Source organism: Physeter macrocephalus, chromosome 9, assembly GCF_002837175.3.
Source record: "Physeter macrocephalus isolate SW-GA chromosome 9, ASM283717v5, whole genome shotgun sequence".
NCBI classification, from domain to species: Eukaryota; Metazoa; Chordata; class Mammalia; order Artiodactyla; family Physeteridae; genus Physeter; species Physeter macrocephalus.
Window position 1 is genome coordinate 84,329,403 of NC_041222.1, and position 18,401 is coordinate 84,347,803.

The 18,401-nt window shown below is 48.9% G+C and overlaps 1 protein-coding gene across 1 annotated transcript in view; it reads left to right on the plus strand.

Annotated features, from left to right (window-relative positions):
• PHF2 (PHD finger protein 2) overlaps positions 1–18,401 on the plus strand; it is a 94,784-nt gene that overhangs the window by 46,709 nt on the left and 29,674 nt on the right. The window contains exons 2-4 of the mRNA XM_024117177.3: positions 5,237–5,322; positions 9,800–9,914; positions 15,782–15,942. Of these exons, the coding sequence (XP_023972945.2) occupies positions 5,237–5,322; positions 9,800–9,914; positions 15,782–15,942 (362 nt within the window). The remainder of the gene's footprint in view (positions 1–5,236; positions 5,323–9,799; positions 9,915–15,781; positions 15,943–18,401) is intronic.

An 18,401-nucleotide genomic window follows, 5' to 3' on the forward strand; every position in this document is an offset into this window, starting at 1 on the left:
GTCGGCCATCCTCAGTGTTTGTGAGCTCCAGGAGCTGCCAGTGAGAAGATAACCTGGAGCCACTGCCCAGTGTGGACGTGCAGTATGCACTGTTGACCTAAAATAATAACACAGCCAGCTATTTTACCAGCAAAATGGGTTTATTCAGGCACAGCAAAGAACTGCAATTTGGGACACGCAATCTCTGGCAAGCCACAGGCAAGTCCAGGGAACAAAGGAGAGTAACATTCTTTTATAGAGGAGAAGGGAGAGTTGGGAGGAGCTGTTGTAAAACAAGAGTCCATTGGAGGAAACTGGGAGTTAGAAATATAGTGGCTTTCATTGGCTAAGTGTGACAGCCTTTGGTTGGCTGGGCTGTTGCCAGGCAAGGAGAAATTCTTCCTCCTTCTGGGTAGTAAAGTAGTAACATTCTTCCTGTTGGAGATACAAAGGTATAGTTTCTTCCTCTGGGGCTATAATTGACATCGAGTGATAGGGTGTAAGAGCTCTCCCTTATGGCCTCCTGACTCCATTTTAAATGAAGATCTGTTTATTAATTTTCACAGGATTCCAAGTGTGGATGTGGGGTGTAACTTCTGGGTCCAGTCTCTGGACCTGGCCAATCCTGAGCAGTTGCAGGGCTCTGCCTTTGTCTCAGTCCATGGCTCCTGGTGGGTATGGGTGATGGGGGCTCACTGTGTGCTCAGTTCTACAGTTGCTGGGTTTCAGCCATCTTCACCCTGGTGTGATCGCTGGTGTCATGAGCCCACTTTATGGATGAGCAAACTGAGGACAGCCAACTCAGGGCCTGCCATGCAGAGGAGAACCAAGGCACAGGACCCTTCTGTAGCCTGACTCTGGAAGGCAGGGGCTTGGGGAAGACTGGTAGGGAAGGAGCAGAGGGTCAGGCCTGGTGGGCTAGCCCTGGGTAGGGGTTGGGGGTTCAGGTGAGCCAGCTCTTCCTCCTCCTGGGTGGAGAGAAGCTGTCCTCTGCTGCCCCAGCCTCCAGGGAGTACCCCATGCCAGGGGGCTGGGGAGATCTGGCTGTGTTTACTGTCCTCACTGTGCCTTTGCCAATGTGGCATGTAACCAGTTTAATGTGTTCGGTTTTGGTTAATTTGTCAGTTGAAAATGATATGTATTGTGATTTTAGCTTGCCTTTCATGGGTGGTTAGTGAGGTTGGGCATCCTTCTCACACAGCTGTACCATGTGCCTGTTCTGTTCCTGGCTCTGCCCTGTTCTGTTGGGAGTTGCCCACAGTATATAGTTCATGGAGGAAGAGTAGAAAAACTTTGCTATATTTGCTGTACATACTTTTCATAGCACTTTGAAGTTTGTTTTCATGATTTGGAGCACTGTTTCAATCCATCAGTGTCCTCTCCGGTTTCCTTTCCATTTTCTTTTTTGTTTGTTTGTTTAGAAAGTCACTTTGCGTCATGAGAGCAAATGTGCCCTCATGTTCTGATTTTGATGGCTTTGTCTTTTACATCTGACTCTTTAGACTTCTTTCACTTTATTACCGTTTATATTCTGAAGTGAAGACTGAACTTTATACTTTCAAAAAACACTTGGCAAGGTCTTTCTGGGCTTCAGGCTCTGTTCCCAGGGCTGTCGGACTGCGGCAGCTGTGGCAGGCAGTGTCCTGCCCAGGGACCCTGGGGCGTTGGTGGCCTGCAGAGGGTCTTATCTGCTGAGTGCTCATCCTGGGCCAATGGCTGTCCCTCTGAATGGTGAGGAGACCTTTGGGTGTGGGCAGACAGCTAACCTCTTGTGCCTCAGTTTCCTCATTGTACAATCGGGCTAATGATAATTATCCCGATTACTGCAAGGTTGTTGCAAAAAAATGAATGTAGAGTTCTTGATGCTGCCAGATGCAGTCAGCACTCAGCCAGCCTTAGTGATGATGGATGGTGTCACTCTCACAGGGCCCTAGGTTCTTTTCTTTTTCTTTTTTATTGAGGTAAAATTCACATAACATAAAATTGACCATTTTAAAGTGAACAATTTGGTGGCATTTAATACATTCACAGTATTGTGCAACCATCACCTCTATCTAGTTCCAGAACATTTTCATACCAAAAGGAAACTCTGTGTGCACTAAACAGTCACTTCCCATTCCTCTCTGCCCCCACCCTCTGGTGCTGCCAGTCGGCCTCTGTCTCTCTGCATTTACCTATTCTGGGCATGATCATGTAAATGGAATCACAATATGTGGCCTTCTATGTCTGGTTTCCTTCCCTCAGCACAATGCTTTTGAGGCTCATCCTTGTTGTAGTGTGCATCAGCACTTCATTCCTTTTTAAGGCTGAATACTACTCCATTGTATGGCGGCACTGCAATTTGTTTAGCCATTCATCAGTTGACAGACATTTGGGTTGCTTCCATCTTTTGGCTATTGTGACTGATGCTGCTGTTAACATTTGTATACAAGGATTTGTTTGAGAAACTGTTCTTAGTTCTTTTGGGTCTATACCTTGGAGTGGAATTGCCAGGTCATATTATAATTTTATGTTTAGCTTTTTGAGGAACCACCATACTGTTTTGCGTAGAAAATGTACCATTTTATGTTCCTACCAGTAATGTGACAGGGTTCTAATTTCTCCACATCTTCACCAGCACTTGCTAGTTTCCTGTTTATTTTTTTTTCTTTTTAAAATTATAGCCATCCTAGTGAGTGTATAGTGGTATCTCATGGTTTTGATTTGCATTTCAGTGGCATCCAGATGGCTTAAGGATGTTGAGCTTCTCTTCATGAGCTTGTTGGCCATCTGTATTTCTTCTTTGGAGAAATGTCTATTCAGATCCTTTGACCATTTTTAAATTGATTTGTCTTTTTGTTGTTAAGTTGTAAAGTTCTTTATGCATTCTGCCTGATAGACCCTTAGCAGGTAATATGATTTGCAAATATTTTCTCCCATTCTGCACAGTGCCTTTTCACTTTCTTTTTTTTTTTTTTTTTTTTTTTTTTTCGGTACGCGGGGCTCTCACTGTTGTGGCCTCTCCCCTTGTGGAGCACAGGCTCCGGACGCGCAGGCTCAGTGGCCGTGGCTCACGGGCCTAGCCGCTCCGTGGCATGTGGGATCTTCCCAGACCGGGGCATGAACCCGTGTCCCCTGCATCGGCAGGCGGACTCTCAACCACTGCGCCACCAGAGAAGCCCTCACTTTCTAGATAGTGTCCTTTAATGCAGAAAAGTTTTAAAGTTTGATGATGTCTGATTTATGTCTTTTTCCTTTTGTTTCTTGTGCTTTTGGTGTCATTTCTAGGAATCCATGCCCAAATCCAAGGTCATGAATATTGACTCCTGTGTTTTCTTCTAAGGGTGTTATAGTTTTAGCTCTTATATTTAGATTGTTAATCCATTTTCAGTTAATTTTTTTTTAACATCTTTATTGGAGTATAATTGCTTTACAATGGTGTGTTAGTTTCTGCTTTACAACAAAGTGAATCAGTTATACATATACATATGTTCCCATATCTCTTCCCTCTTGCGTCTCCCTCCCTCCCACAGGCATTAGCTTTTGAACATATGAATTGAGGGAGACACAAACGCTGAGACCATTATGGTTTTCTCAGGGTATATGCCCAGTAGTGGGATTGCTGGGTCATATGGTCGTTCTATTTGTAGTTTTTTAAGGAATCTCCACACTGGTCTCCACAGTGGCTGTATCAATTTACATTCCCACCAACAGTTCAAGAGTGTTCCCTTTTCTCCACATCCTCTCCAGCATTTATTGTTTCTAGATTTTTTGATGATGGCCATTCTGACTGGTGTGAGATGATATCTCATTGTAGTTTTGATTTGCATTTCTCTAATGATTAATGATGTTGAGCATTCTTTCATGTGTTTGTTGGCAATCTGTATATCTTCTTTGGAGAAAGGTCTATTTAATAAAGCCTATTTTATAGGCATATGGTGAGGATCAAATAAGATAACATTTGTAAAACAGCACACTGTCATAGAACAAAGAAAACAATAAAGCTTAGATATAATTATAATTATTAGAGAGCAGGAATCAGGTATTATCACCAGAAGACCTGGTATCTGGGATTTGGCAGGTTGCGGGTCATTGGTGAGGAGAACGGATTCAGATGTAAGTATTAACCAGTGAGCAGAAGATCATGGAATTATCTGTCCCCAAAGAGACAGAGAGTGTCCTCCACCAATTCTTGAGGCCCTTGGCATTTATTAGGGCCCTTGATAAGCGTTGGTTCCTGGTGCAGAAAAGACTCAAGAATGTCCTGACACTGATGAGTGCCAGACACTGATGTGGTCAGTAAGAGGTGTGGTTGATGTGAAGTGACCCCTCCCATCCCCAAATCCAGCTGCCCCGCCGTGGGCAGGTAGATTTTTTTGATGATGGCCATTCTGACCGGTGTGAGATGATATCTCATTGTCGTTTTGATTTGCATTTCTCTAATGATTAATGATGTTGAGCATTCTTTCATGTGTTTGTTGGCAATCTGTATATCTTCTTTGGAGAAATGTCTATTTAGGTCTTCTGCCCATTTTTGGATTGGGTTGTTTGTTTTTTTGGTATTGAGCTGCATGAGTTTCTTATAAATTTTGGAGATTAATCCTTTGTCAGTTGCTTCGTTGCAACTATTTTCTCCCATTCTGAGGGTTGTCTTTTCATCTTGTTTATGGTTTCCTTTGCTGTGCAAAAGCTTTTAAGTTTCATTAGGTCCCATTTGTTTATTTTTGTTTTTATTTCCATTTTTCTAGGAGGCGGGTCATCAGTTAATTTTTTGTATATGGTGTGAGGTAGGGGTTAAACTTCACCATTTTGATATCCAGTTGTTCCAGCACCATGGTACAGCTCCTTGGGGAAGGTGACTTACAGCAGTCCCCTTCACAGGGTCCGGAGGAGCCCTGCCTATGGCTGCAAACTGCCTATGGTGAAATGGTGGGGGTGCCCTGGCTCTGAGACACGCCCCCCCACCTCAACCTCCCTGGGCTCTGTGGTGACAGGGCAGTAATGGCCCTCATGGAGGCAGGCCCAAAGGATGGCCAGTTCCCTCTGCCTTTCCCAGTCACATATGGTGAGGACTTCCTTGACCCTCCCTCTGCATTTCGAGTCTCCCATCCCATCCATGTGGGCCACTGTCCCCACACACACTCTGCCCCAGCTGCCCTCATGCTACCCTGCCTTTCCTCTTGAAAAGTGAGTGGAAGGTGCTGCAGATCTTTGCAGGGGAAGCTCTTGAGGAGTCGCTGACTGCTGGTTAATGATGTCTGTTTCTCGTCCGTTTCAGCTGTGTTGGAGTGGAAGAGGAGGAGGCCCCAGACATCGATATATACCACTGCCCAAACTGTGAGAAAACCCATGGGAAGTCCACCTGTAAGTTAAGTATAGCACCATGCTGCTGCTCCTTGGATCTGACTGTGGGGGCAGGGTCTCTGCTTGGCCTTGACCCCAACCCCAACTGGATCCCACCTTGCTGGCGTGAACCGCCCTGTGTAGTTGTAGCCAGGGGACTCTGGTATCTAGGAACCACCTCCTGCCTCATTCATTGCCCCTCATGGCCTCGCTGGGCCCACTGTGGCCCCTCCTGATCATCTCCTGCCTCCACATGCAGCTGGGGCCCCTCACGGCCTTTGCAAAGAGCCCACCAGCCTTCAAAGGCCTGGGCAGGGGTTGCAAAGTCCAGCATTTGCAGTGACCAGGCAACCTGAGGTGGGTACATAGGCTGGGAGATGTCCAAGGGACCATCCATCCCAGCCCTGCCCAGCTCTGCCCAGCTGGCCATCTCTCTGCAGGGGTCCAGGAATGCACATTGTTGGGGATTTGCTCTCCTTCCCTTCTCTAGCACCCCCTGCATGGGATCTTAGGTGATCACCTTTCTCTCTCTCTCTTTTTTTTTCCAGCAATGAAAAACATTTTATTTCCTGTCAGTTCTACATTATTAATAAGTAAGAGTACAGGGAGGAAAATTAATAGTTGTTTTTTTTTTAATTGAAGTATACGGCCAAGTAATTTTATATTTTTGAAATGCAAAAGAATTCCCTTTCTCAAACTGCTATTTGTGCATCACAAGGACTTTATCCTCCTCTCCTTCCATCTGGCCCTTTGGGGGTGTGGGAGGCCCAGTGGGGGCTCCCCAAGGCACAGGCTCATCCAGGGTGGCCCACATCATGGCTGGGAGGCAAGTTCTAAGGCCAGGTCTATGTGGGGGAAGTGCCATGATCTTCTGGGGCTGGACCCCTGTAGCCCTTGTGGAGTGAGTCCTGTGGATCCAGTGGGCATAGAGGGAGGACACCAGCACAGGATGGAAGCCTACCTCCAGCACCCCTGTTCTGTGAGTCAAGGCCAGCCAAGGGAGCCCAGCCCAGCCCCTTGGGAAGCTGGGTGAAGTGGGGTCTCACCTCTCCTTGACTTTTCTTGGGCCTCTCTTTGTGCCTGACCTGTGCCCCATCATCACTAAGTGACCATGGGAGCTGTATTCATTTCGGCTCTTGTGCCCTACCCTCCAGCACATGTGGGCATGAGGTAAATGCATGAGAAGATGAAGAAGAGAAGGCCTGGTGGCTTCTGAACTTCCTAGGCATGAAGATTCTCAAGTTCCTAACTTACCTTCGTACCCCTAGAAGTTGGCAGCACTGATGCTCACAATGCATCTCCCCTAAATTACCCTATCCTTCTGGTAACTGCTTTACAGCAGATACAGGAGGATGACTATCACCCCGTGGCTTAACCTGCATTTCTGGCACCTCATGAACCTCCAGGAAAGCTCAAGGCCTAGGAGAGACAAACAGGGTGTGGACCCAGGTCCTGCATCTCGTGGCCCTGGGTGTGGGGTGGGGGGATGATGAGGGCTGGGGCCGGGAGACACCCCCCTGCCATATAGAGCTGAGTGCCTGGGTAGGCGCTACCCTGGGAGGTGCTCAGGGAGGGTGGGGGGTAGGGCCACCTCTGTGAGCGCTGTTCTAGATCAGCAGACGGTGTGGGACTGCAGCCTGGCAGGACCTGGCAGCCCCTCCTTGGCTGTGTGTGTGTATGTGTGTCTTGCATGTTTGCACGCGTGTGTGCGTGCATATGTGATTTATAAATTCTGTGACTCAGACTTCTTATTGTTATTGAGGCCTGTGTGCCCATCAGGGACGAAGGCACTGGTCTTAGCATCTTCTGCCAGTGTGCACTCCTAGATTGCCCATCACCCTTTATTTTACATGTGTGTGCCCTGACCAGATCCTGTCTGTGACACACTGGTTGGTTTTTTCTGCTTGGATTCCAGTCACACCTTCCACAGTAAGGCCCCTCGATGACCCTGTGCCCCCTGGGGGCCACCTAAGCCCATGAGCCTGCCTCCTTTCCTTGCCCTGGCCTGGGTGAGGTTTGTGATGGGCACAGTGAGGTGGGGATGGCAGGGAGAGGACCAGAACAGGATAGAGCTGGGGAATGGAGCACCAGGATGGGATGGAGGCGGGGTTCCCAGAGTGAGCTGGGCCTGAGGCCACATCCCTCTAGCTTTGCGTGTCTTTACCAGATCTCAGGGTTCTCTCCCCATGCTGTTGCCACCTGTCCCTTGGACTGATTTTGGTCTGTGACCCTCAGGCCCACAGGTTTACACAATTCACAGATTTAGAGTGGGACCCAGGGGAACAGTTCCCACAGGGAACTCGGCAAGGTATCCTTACTGACACTAAGGCTCACGGGAAGCGGGTGACATGGCCCTTAAAGTGGTTCTGAATCCTGGTGTTGCCTTTTGTTAGCTCTATGACTGCTTAAGAGGTTACTTACTAATTTCTTACTTTCCTCCTTCCTGAGGCGGGTGTAACTGTCACATCTTCATGGTGGGGTGAACCACGCTTAGGATGATGGGCTGGGCTCTGGTGCTGAATGCCTTAGGGACACCTCTTGCGCCCATAACCCAGGGGGCCCACTGAGACCCACCAGCTTCCTGCTGTCTCCTGGGCACCTTGTCAGAGGGTGCCTTGGGCCACCATAGGCAGGAGAAGGCTCAGCCTCTGGGCTTAGGAGGGTAATGGGCTCTGGGGAGGAAGGGAGCCCACCAGCCAGGGCTGCAGAGGGGTTCAAGGGTAGCCCCATGGAGTTCAGACCCTGCCTCACAGCTTCATCTTTGGCTGTTGTCCCAGCATACCTGCTCCAGCCACAGTATCAGGCATATTCCAGCCTCTCCACGAGGTTCTTGGAGCTGCCCAGTCCCGAGTGAGGGCCTGGGAAGCCCAGGTGGCCCAGGACTGTCACTAGCCCCTGGTCAGCATGCACTTCTCAGGCCCAGCTCCTGGCAGGCAATGGAGATGCTGCTTCTTTCTCCTGCTGCCCACTGCTCGCCTGCATGTCTGCTATTGCTGGGCTGCATGCCCCCTCCAAGACTTGGTTTCCCCTCATGGCCTTCTGACACAGGGCACTCCATGCTCACGAGGAGCCTGGGAAGCCAAGACTAGCATTAATGATGAAGCACAGAGATACCTAGTAACTTGCCTAGGGTCACATGACTACAAGATAGTTGGATCCCTTTGGATTTCCTGTCTGTGCCTGGTGCTGCCACCAGAAGTTCCAGCTCCAGACCTCCCTTCGTAGGATCTTGACAGATTTCCATAGTATCCACTCACACCTTGGTCTTGGAGACCAAGCATGATGTAAATATCACCTGTTGTAGGAGACAGTCTCAAGGAGCTATGACTTGATGAGACGGGGAAGGGGTGGCAGTTTGGAACAGAGGTCAGCTCAGCCACCATCCACCTAGCGCCTTCCCCTTCTTGCTTTAGGCAGGTCCTATTCAGGGGCAGTTGTCAGCTCCCTTCATCCCCACAACCACCGGGATGCGGGAGGACTGCAGCCCCCACCCTGTCCCCATCTGTGAAGGACAGGCACCCTGAGGGCCCCGCCAGCTTTCCCTCACCTCCAGTCTTATCTCAGCCTGTTTCAAACCCTTCCAGGCAGCCCCCAGGGATGGTCTCAATGCCTGGCCCATCTTCACTCACCGAGTTATCTGTGGCTGCTTTGAATGTGGGCAAGGGTATCAAGGAAATAGCTTCCTTCCCTCTGGGGGCTCGAAGTCCAGTAGGGGCAAATGTTAGTGTGTATGCGTGTGCGCGTTTGTGCTTGCGTGTGTGTATGTGTATGTGTGTGCTAGTGTGCACGTGCCTGTCCCAGTCCAGTAGGGGCATGTGTGCTTGCGTGTGGGTGCGCATGCATGTGTATGTGTGTGTACACGTGTGTCACAGCCCAGTAGGGACAGGTGTGCATGCTCACGTGTAAAAAGTCCAAGGTGGGTGTGTCCAGTGCCCTTGGAGCATGTGTGACAATAGGACAGCCTGAGGGAGTGGGCAGGGGGTGGGGAGGGCAGAGGGCACAGCAGGTGGCGCTGGCCTGCCCTGCCTGTGAGTTGTGGTCTGTCATGGCAGCAAAGGTCCCAGCAGGGAAAGACAGGGTTGGTGCTGTTTGAGGGCAAATCTGAGGGGAGGCCAGGTGGGAGGTGTCCTGAATAGCGAGCCTTAGTGGGACCTTCTCAGGAGGCGCCTCTGACGAATTCACAGTGGACTGAGTGCCGAGTGACATGGGGTCCCAGGAAGGCCCCAGCTTTCGGGTGCCATCGTCTGAGCTGGCAGGTCGGGAGGTGAGGTGGGGGCTGTGACTCAAGGAAGTGGAGGGTGGGGGCTCCTGACCATGTGACAACTTGGGGTCCTGAGAGGCAGGGGTGGCTGGATGGGCCAGGGCCAGGGAACCCCAAGTTCTTTGCCTCTGAGGGGTCTGAGTATTGCGGCATTCATGGTGGCTGCCCTCCCGGCCGGGTCCCTGGAGGCACGGGGAGGGGGCTGTGGGTGATGACCTGCCTCTTGTTCCCCCGCAGTGAAAAAGAAGCGAACCTGGCACAAACATGGCCCGGGGCAGACTCCCGAAGTGAAGCCCGTGCAGAATGGCAGCCAGCTCTTCATCAAAGAGTTGCGGAGTCGGACCTTTCCCAGGTGAGCAGGTGGCAGCCTTTTCCTCTCCAGCCTGCCTGCTCCCTCCGAGGTCTGGATACGCACCCCACCACTAGGGCTCCAGGGCCATGGGTTTCCCTCTGGGGGAGCAGCACAGTCCCCGAAACTCCAGCTGCTCCTGGCATGGGGGCTGATCTCTCCCTTCTCAGCACCTCTGAGGACAGCTTATGGGGACCCTTTTCACAGCCCGGGAGGGAAGGGACCTATCTCCCCCACCTGGTATGGCCCTTCCCATGGAACCTTCCTGAGAGAGAGGCTACCGTCCCCATTTTATGGACCAGGAGTGGGGGCTGGTGTCCAGCCTGAGACCATCCTCTGGAGGTGGCAGGTCCTGGTGTCAAATGGCTGTGGGCTTTCCTCTGTGTTCATGGCCTGGTGGGGTGTCCCTATGTCTTCTTAGAGCACACTCTCCCCCTGCGCAGCCTTGTCCTATATGAGGACCGAGGGCAGAGAGCAGGATCAGGGCCACAGGAAATGGTTTCTGGTGAGGGGGGCACCGTGACTGCATGGACGTGAGGTTGTACAGACAGCTGCTCTGAACCACCCTTGTCCCTTCACAGCTGGAAGACAGTTTCTGTTTGTCTGACAAAGTTTTTACTTCTTCACTTTTGAAGGATAATTTGATGGACACAGAATTCTAAGTTGGTGGGTTTTTTCTTTTAACACTTTAAATGTCTCATCCCATGCTCGACTTGAGTGCATGGTTTCTGGTGAGAAATTCAGTGTAACTCTTAGCCTTGCTCCTCAGTGGATAAGGTATTTTTCCTCTCTGGCTTCCTTTTTATTTTCTTTTTTTCCACCTTTATTGAGATATAATTCATATACCATACAATCCATCCATTTAAAGGGTACAGTTCAGTGTATTCACAGCTCTGCACCACCACCAGTCAGTTTTAGAATGTTTCCATCACCTCAAGAAGAAACCTGTAGGGCTTCCCTGGTGGCACAGTGGTTGAGAGTCTGCCTGCCGATGCAGGGGACACGGGTTTGTGCTCCGGTCCGGGAAGATCCCGCGTGCCGCGGAGCAGCTGGGCCCGTGAGCCATGGCCGCTGAGCCTGCGCGTCCGGGGCCTGTGCTCCACAACGGGAGAGGCCGCAACAGTGAGAGGCCCACGTACCGCAAAAAAAAAAAAAAAGAAACCTGTAGCTTTATCATCCTCATTCCTCCCCACTTCTCCCCAAAGTCCTATCACTAATCTGCTTTCTGTCACTGTAGATTTGCCTATTCTGAACATTTCATCAAAATGAAATCATGTAACATGTGGCCTTTGTGACTGGCTTATTTCACTTAGCATAATGTCTTCAAGGTTCATCCAGGGTGTAGCAAGTGTCAGTGCTTCATTCCTTTTTTATGGCCGAATAATATTCCATTGTATGGATAGACCACATTTTGTTTATCCATTCATCAGCTGATGGACATTTGGGTTATTTCTGATTTTTGGCTACTGTGAAGAATTCTACTATAAATGTTCTTGTAAAATATTTTGTTTGGACATATAGTTTCATTTTTTTTAGGAGTAACTCAATATTTAATTGTTTGAGAATCTGCCAGACTGTTTTCTAAAGTGGTTGTACCACTTTTCATTCCCACCAGCAGCATCTGAGGGTTTCAATTTGCCAGAACTTGTTATTATCTGACTTTTTTTTTTTGGCTGCATTGGGTCTTAGTTGCGGCACGCGGGATCTTTGTTGAGGCATGTGGGATCTTTGTTGAGGCATGAAAGATCTTTTTTGAGGCATGTAGGATCTTTCATTGAGAAGCACGGGCTTCTCTCTAGTTGTGGCATGTGGGCTTCTCTCTAGCGAGCTTTTCTCTAGTTGTGGCATGTGGGTTTTCTCTCTCTCGTTGAGGCGTGCAAGCTCAGTAGTTGTGGTGAGCCAGCTTAGTTGCCCCGCGGCATGTGGGATCTTAGTTCTCCGACCAGGGATCAAACCCCGCATCCCCTGAGTGGGAAGGTGGATTCTTTACCAGTGGACCACCAGGGAAGTCCCTTATCTGACTTTTTGATTCTACCTCTCCTTGTAGGTGTGAAGTGGTCTCTCACTGTGGTTTTAATTTGCATTTCCCTGATGACTAGTGATGTTGCTGGATCATAGAATAAGGGAATGTCTAACTTTATAAAAAATTGTTTTCTGAAGTAGCTGTGCCATTGTGCATTCCCAATAGCATTATATGAGAGCTCCAGGTGTTCCACATCCTCACAAACACCTGGAATTATTAGTCTTTATAATTTTAGTCATCCTAATAGGTATGAAGTGTTATATCATTGTGGTTTTAATTTGCATTTCCCTGATGACTAGTGATGTTGAGCATCTTTTTATGTTCTTATTGGCCATTTGTCGTTTGCCCATTAAAAGTTTTTTTTGTCTTTTTATTATTGAATTGTAAGAGTTCTTTATGTATTTTAGATACAAGTCCCTTACCAGATATATGATGTGCAAATACTTTCTCCACTTTTGTGGGTTGTCTTTTCAGTTTCTTGGTGTCTTTTGAAGCACAAAAGTTTTAAATTTTGATTAAGTCTAATTTATTTATTTTTTTCTGTTGTTGCTTGTGCTTTTGTTTTAGACAAAAGCAAAAAGAAACCATTGCCAAATTCAAGGTCATGAAGATTTATGCCTATGTTTTCGTCTAAAAGTTTTATAGATTTAGCTCTTATATTTATGTCTTTAACTCATTTTGAGTTAATTTTTGTATATGGTATGAGGTAAAGGTCCAACTTCATTCCTTTGCATGTGGATATCCAGTTCTCCCATGCACCATTTATTGAAATGCCTATTCTTTCGCCATTGAATTATCTTGGTACCCTTGATGAAAAAAATTGACCATAGATGTTTGGGTTTATTTCTGGACCCTCATTTCTGTTCCATTGATCCATATGTCTCACGTTATGCCAGCACCACACAATCTTGATTACTGTAGCTTTGTAGTGAAGTTTGAAATTGGGAAGTGCCCTCCAACTTTCTTCTTTTTAAAGACTGTTTTGGTTATCTGGGTGCCTTGTATTTCATTCAGCATTTCAAGTTCAGCATGTCAGTTTCTGCAAAGTAGTCAGCTGGTATTTTGACAGGGATTGTGTGGAATCTGTAGATCAGTTTTCCATTATTTCTTGAATCCCACTCCTTCCTTCTAGATTTGGTTTCCTTCTTGTTGAATTATATCCGTTAGTAGTTCTTTCAGAAAAGGCCTATAAAAATATTCTGTGTCTGAAACTATTTTTATTTTGTCTTTATTCTGGCATGATTCTAATTTTCTAAAATGGATCTAAAATTCTAGAGTAAAAGTTATTTTCCTTGAACTTTTTGGAGATACTATTTTGTTGTCTTTTGACATTTCTTGTTACTGATATCAGTCTAGCCACTGGAGTTTTTGTTTTGTTTCATTTTCATTTTTGGTAAATAATCTGTTTTTTTCTCTGAAACCTTTTGAGATTGTTTTCTCATTTTTAATATACTATAGGTATACTGTAGTGCCTCTAATGTGCATTTGTTTTTATTTATCCTGTTCAGGACTCAGTAAGTGCCTTTAATTTGAGGTGTCATATTTTATCTCAATTCTGAAAAATATCCTGTTTTCTCTTTTAATAACACTTCTTCCCCATTCTGTCTTATTTTTCAGATCTTTTCATCAAATTCACTATTTTTTTTCAGCCAGCTACCATCTAATGTATCTACTGAGTTTTAAAAAATTTCAATCATCATATTTTTCTTTTCTACAATTTCTATTCCTTTTTAGTGTTGCCTGTTCTTTTCCTCCTTCTCTGTTCTTTGCCTTATCCTCTCATTATCCCTTTGGATGTGTTTAATGTACTTGTGTTAAAATCCCCTTTTCAATTATCCTATTATCCTCAGTTCTTGGGATCTACTCTTCTGGGCAGATGAGGCTGCTGGCTCTCCCTCCTGGGGGTTCATCTCCTTCTGTGAAGCGTGATCTTCAGAGGGCATCATTCCCGTGGCAGCCAGTCTGCCCTGGGCTCTGAGGTGTCCCTACAGGATGGTTTCGTGTTTGCCTCTTGCTGGTTCCTCATGGGTTTCACAGTTCCAGACCCAATCCATGGGTGTGAATTTGGAACTCTCACTAGTGAGACAAGAGCTTGGGATGCCAGTTTATCAAGGGCGACCTTCTACCTCTGGCTGCCTTGTAGCTTCCACAGCTGACTCTGTGCTGTCCCAGTACTCCCAGAGCGTCTCACAGCAGTTGCCCACCACACTACTTCTTCTTCCTCACCCTCCACTCACTCCTTGTGATTTATCCCTAACACTCTGTCATCATGGCATCAAACCCCAGGATCACTCTTCAGTCCTCACCTTAACTGACCCTTGTCAACACGTAGCAGTGGTGCAGCTCCCTCTCCTTGAGTCCTGTCCTCCGTAGAGACCATGCCACCATGCTCTGCTGGCTGTCCTCCCCTGCCCGGCCTCCTCCCCTGCTGACGACTCTCTCTGAGGGATTCTGGGAACTCTGCTCAATCCCCATCATCTGTTTCCCTGGCCTCATAGATTGTCCCTTGGCCAGCAGCTCCTCAACTTCCTTCTCCAGCCACTAGTCCTTCTGAGCTCCTGACCTGTCTGTCCAACTGGTGCATCCACTGGCCAATCCCAACAAGTATGTTCCTACTCAGCTCTGGATCTGCCCCCACCCCCATTCCTGCCCCACCTCCAGGCCTCAGTCAGTGGCCCTGGTCCCTTGGTCACTCAGGCCAGTCCCTTGGCCATTCACCTTTGCCTCCCCCTATTCTCCCACCCCTATCTGATCTCCTGAGTCCACCACCTCCCTCTCACTGTCACCTTCTGGTCCAGGCACTGCATGCTGAGCCTCCTCCTCCATGGTTGCCCTGCCCCACCCTGGTCCTGCTGCTGTCCAGTGTACATCCGCACAGCAGCCAGATGAACCTCTGACTGTCACTGCCCTTCTCAAGTTGTCCAGTGGCACCCCAGTGCCCTTGGCATGAGGTGGCCTGGCCCACCACCTCACCGACTTGGGTGCTTGCCCCCGCCCCCTGCCCCCAGCCTCCCAGGTCCTTCTTATTCCTCACACTTGCCACATCCTCCCCCCTCCAAGGCCTTTGCTGGTACATTCCTTCTACTCGGAGCCCTGCCCCTCTCACTCCTGCTCCCCCAGGCTTCGACAGGCTCGGTCTGACACTGCTTCCTGCTGTCTCCACCACAGCACTGCTCTCAGCTGTGGCTTAATGACCTTGCATGCTCATCTGATGAAAGCCCCTCTCCAGTGTCACCACACAGGGGTCTTTCCAGCTGGGCCCCACAGGTCTCTGGCTCCCAGGGCAGCATCCGGCACACAGGGAGGCAGGAGAGCTGCTGACCACAGCATCCCAGCCCAGCCCTGGGTCCTGTGTTTGGCTTGTCCAGGGGGTAGGTTCTCTCTGAAAAGGGGTTTGTCTCCATCTGCTGTGTCCTTGGACCTACCCCCATGCAGGGGTCTGATCTCTGAGCGCTTGAGAGGAATATTATCAAGTGGAGGGCGAGTGGAGAGCAAGGGAGGTGGGGGAGGGATCTCGCTCACATCTCTCGAGGCTCCCTCTGCCATAGTAAGAGGGATGGGTGTGGTGTGTACCCATTGTCTACTCACCACGGCCCTGGACAGGTGCCCAGACCTCCTGGACCTCAAGGTTCCTGTCTGTGACGAGTGTGTGGGACCCTATTATGTCTACCTTGTGGCTGCCCTGTGACCACTGAGTGTGGCACCGTGGCAGGTCCTCCTTCTGGGGCATGGGCGGTGTGTGCCTGGAGCTCAGGCTCCATGTCTGTAGCCCTGAGGCCCTGTCCAGGCCTATTATGGAGGCTGGGACCTGGGCTTGATGTGACCCCCGACTTGTATTTCCCTGCAGCGCGGAAGACGTGGTGGTCCGCGTGACGGGCAACCAGCTCACGCTGGGCTACATGGAAGAGCATGGCTTCACCGAGCCCATCCTTGTCCCCAAGAAAGATGGGCTGGGCCTGGCAGTCCCAGCCCCCACCTTCTATGTCAGCGATGTCGAGAACTACGTGGGTAAGTGCCCTCTCCTGCAAGTGAGTTGTGGGCTCCCTGAGCCAGGAGTCCCTGTATATGCTGCCCAGGCCCTGACTGTGTCCCAGAGCCATGTGAGCCAGTGTGACTCAGGGTCTCCTTGTTCCCTTCTGGGTGCTTTTCTTAGAATGAGACCCCATGCCCCAGCAAATGATGCGGGACCCAGGCCCCTTCCCTTCTCAGTTACTCTGCCCTCAAAATGGGGGCTTTGTGGGGACCCCTGGATTCTGCCAGCTACAGTACTGTTGGGCGCTAATGATAGTCATGCCTGGGAGGGCCCCAGCTGTGTTGTCCACAGTTCCTGATGTTCGTGCCATGTCCTCCTCAGCCTCTGCTGGGGCCAACCTGGGGGCTGACCTCCCTTGTCTGCCCTGGACATGCCGTCCCATGGCCCCAGGACTACCTCCTCTTCTGGATCCCTTTGGGTTCTAGCTGGTGCTATTGGCGCCCTGTCTTGTGTTCCCTGGCAGCTCCCAGTGCTGTGGACACCCTCGGTCAGGACACCTCTGGGTGGATGAAGTGCTTATATGTGCTGGGACATCATCTGGCACAGAGAGGCTAGCACGTGCTTGCAGTGACCTTGGCAGCGCTGGTGGCCTCACAGCCCTGGCTCTGAGGCCCTCATGGTTGCTGGAGATTGGGGTGTTCACAGGGATGCCTGGGTGGCCAGTGAGGAGAGGGGAGAGGAAAGACCCTGAAAAGGCAAATGCCCAGGCCAGTTCTGGCCGCACACTGGACAGGAGAGGGCACAGGTGCTGAAACCCTCAGACAAGTTGTTCCATCACTGAGCTCTTGACCCTCTGCATCTGTAAGGCTTATGAATGGGGGGCAGGGGGCAGAGGGGTGTGAGGATTAAATGAGATCATCTGTACAGGCCACACAGGAAGCCAGTGGCATTCCAGAGAACAGGGGGGCGGAGTGGGAAACACCCTTTCTCTGGAGCCGAAGCTCACCAGGGGAGGCCCCAAGGCTGGCCAGCTTGCGGCAGGGAGGAAGAAGGGACTCATGTTTTCAGTCTGGGAATGACCACAGTCCAGGACTGTTTCTGCCATGTCGTAGCACCTGTAATAACAGATAATAGCTAGTGAGTGTCTATCAGGTGCCAGGCATTTTTCTAAGCTGTTTCTGCATAGGAGCTAGTGTTGTCCTGCTCACAACTCTGTCATCCAGACCCCAGGCTCAGCCAGCTGCAAAGGGCAGGGCCAGGTCTGCCACAGTCCCTGCCTCCCCTCAACCCCCCAACCAGTTGTGCTTACAGGAGTGGGAAGCAGCTTACTGAATAGGGGAGGAGACGGTCCAGAGGTTTCTGTTGTAAATGTCTTTCTTTCACCTCTTAATTTTTTTATTATGCAACTTTTCACACACACACAAAATGAGAGAAATAAGCAGTGAACCCTCATGTACCCAGTACTGGTCACAAAACCCATCAGCTTTTGGCTGTTTTCCTGTCTCCCCAACTCCCTCCTCCCCCAAGTATTTGAAGGCAAGTCTCTGGTACATACATCATTTCACCCATGAAAACTCCAGTACACAGTGCTAACAGACAGTTTTAAAAAAAATAATAAACACAGTTCCATCTTGCACTTTACGACACTAACAATAATTCCTTAAAATCACCTAAGACCACCTAAATTCTCCCCAGTTGCCTCAAAAACACCTTTTTATATTTGGATGTTTGACTCTGAATCTAAACAAGACCCACACACTACATTTGGGTTTGATGTCCCTTCAGTCTCTTCTGTAACAGCCCCCATCCCCTTTCCATTACCTTGGTTTGTTGGAGAAATGGGGTTGTTGGTCCTGGGGAATCTTCCTTTTTTTTCATTTTTAAATTTTATTTAATTTACTTTTTTACACAGCAGGTTCTTACTAGTTATCCATTTAATACATATTAGTGTATATATGTCAATCCCAATCTCCCAATTCATACCAACACACACACCCCCGCCCTGCAACTTTCCCCTGCTTGGTGTCCATATGTTTGTTCTCTACATCTGTGTCTCCATTTCTGCCCTACAAACCGGTTCATCTATACCATTTTTCTAGGTTCCACATATATGCGTTAATATACAATATTTGTTTTTCTCTTTCTGACTTACTTCGCTCTGTATGACAGTCTCTAGATACATCCACGTCTCTACAAATGACACAATTTCGTTCCTTTTTGTGGCTGAGTAATATTCCATTGTATATATGTACCACATCTTCCTTATCCATTCATCTGTCAATGGGCATTTAGGTTGCTTCCATGACCTGGCTATTGTAAATAGTGCTGCAATGAACGTTGGGGTGCATGTGTCTTTTTGAATTATGGTTTTCTCTGGGCATATGCCAAGTAGTGGGATTGCTGGGTCATATGGTAATCCTATTTTTAGTTTTTTAAGGAACCTCCATACTGTTCTCCATAGTGGCTGTATCAATTTACACTCCCACCAACAGTG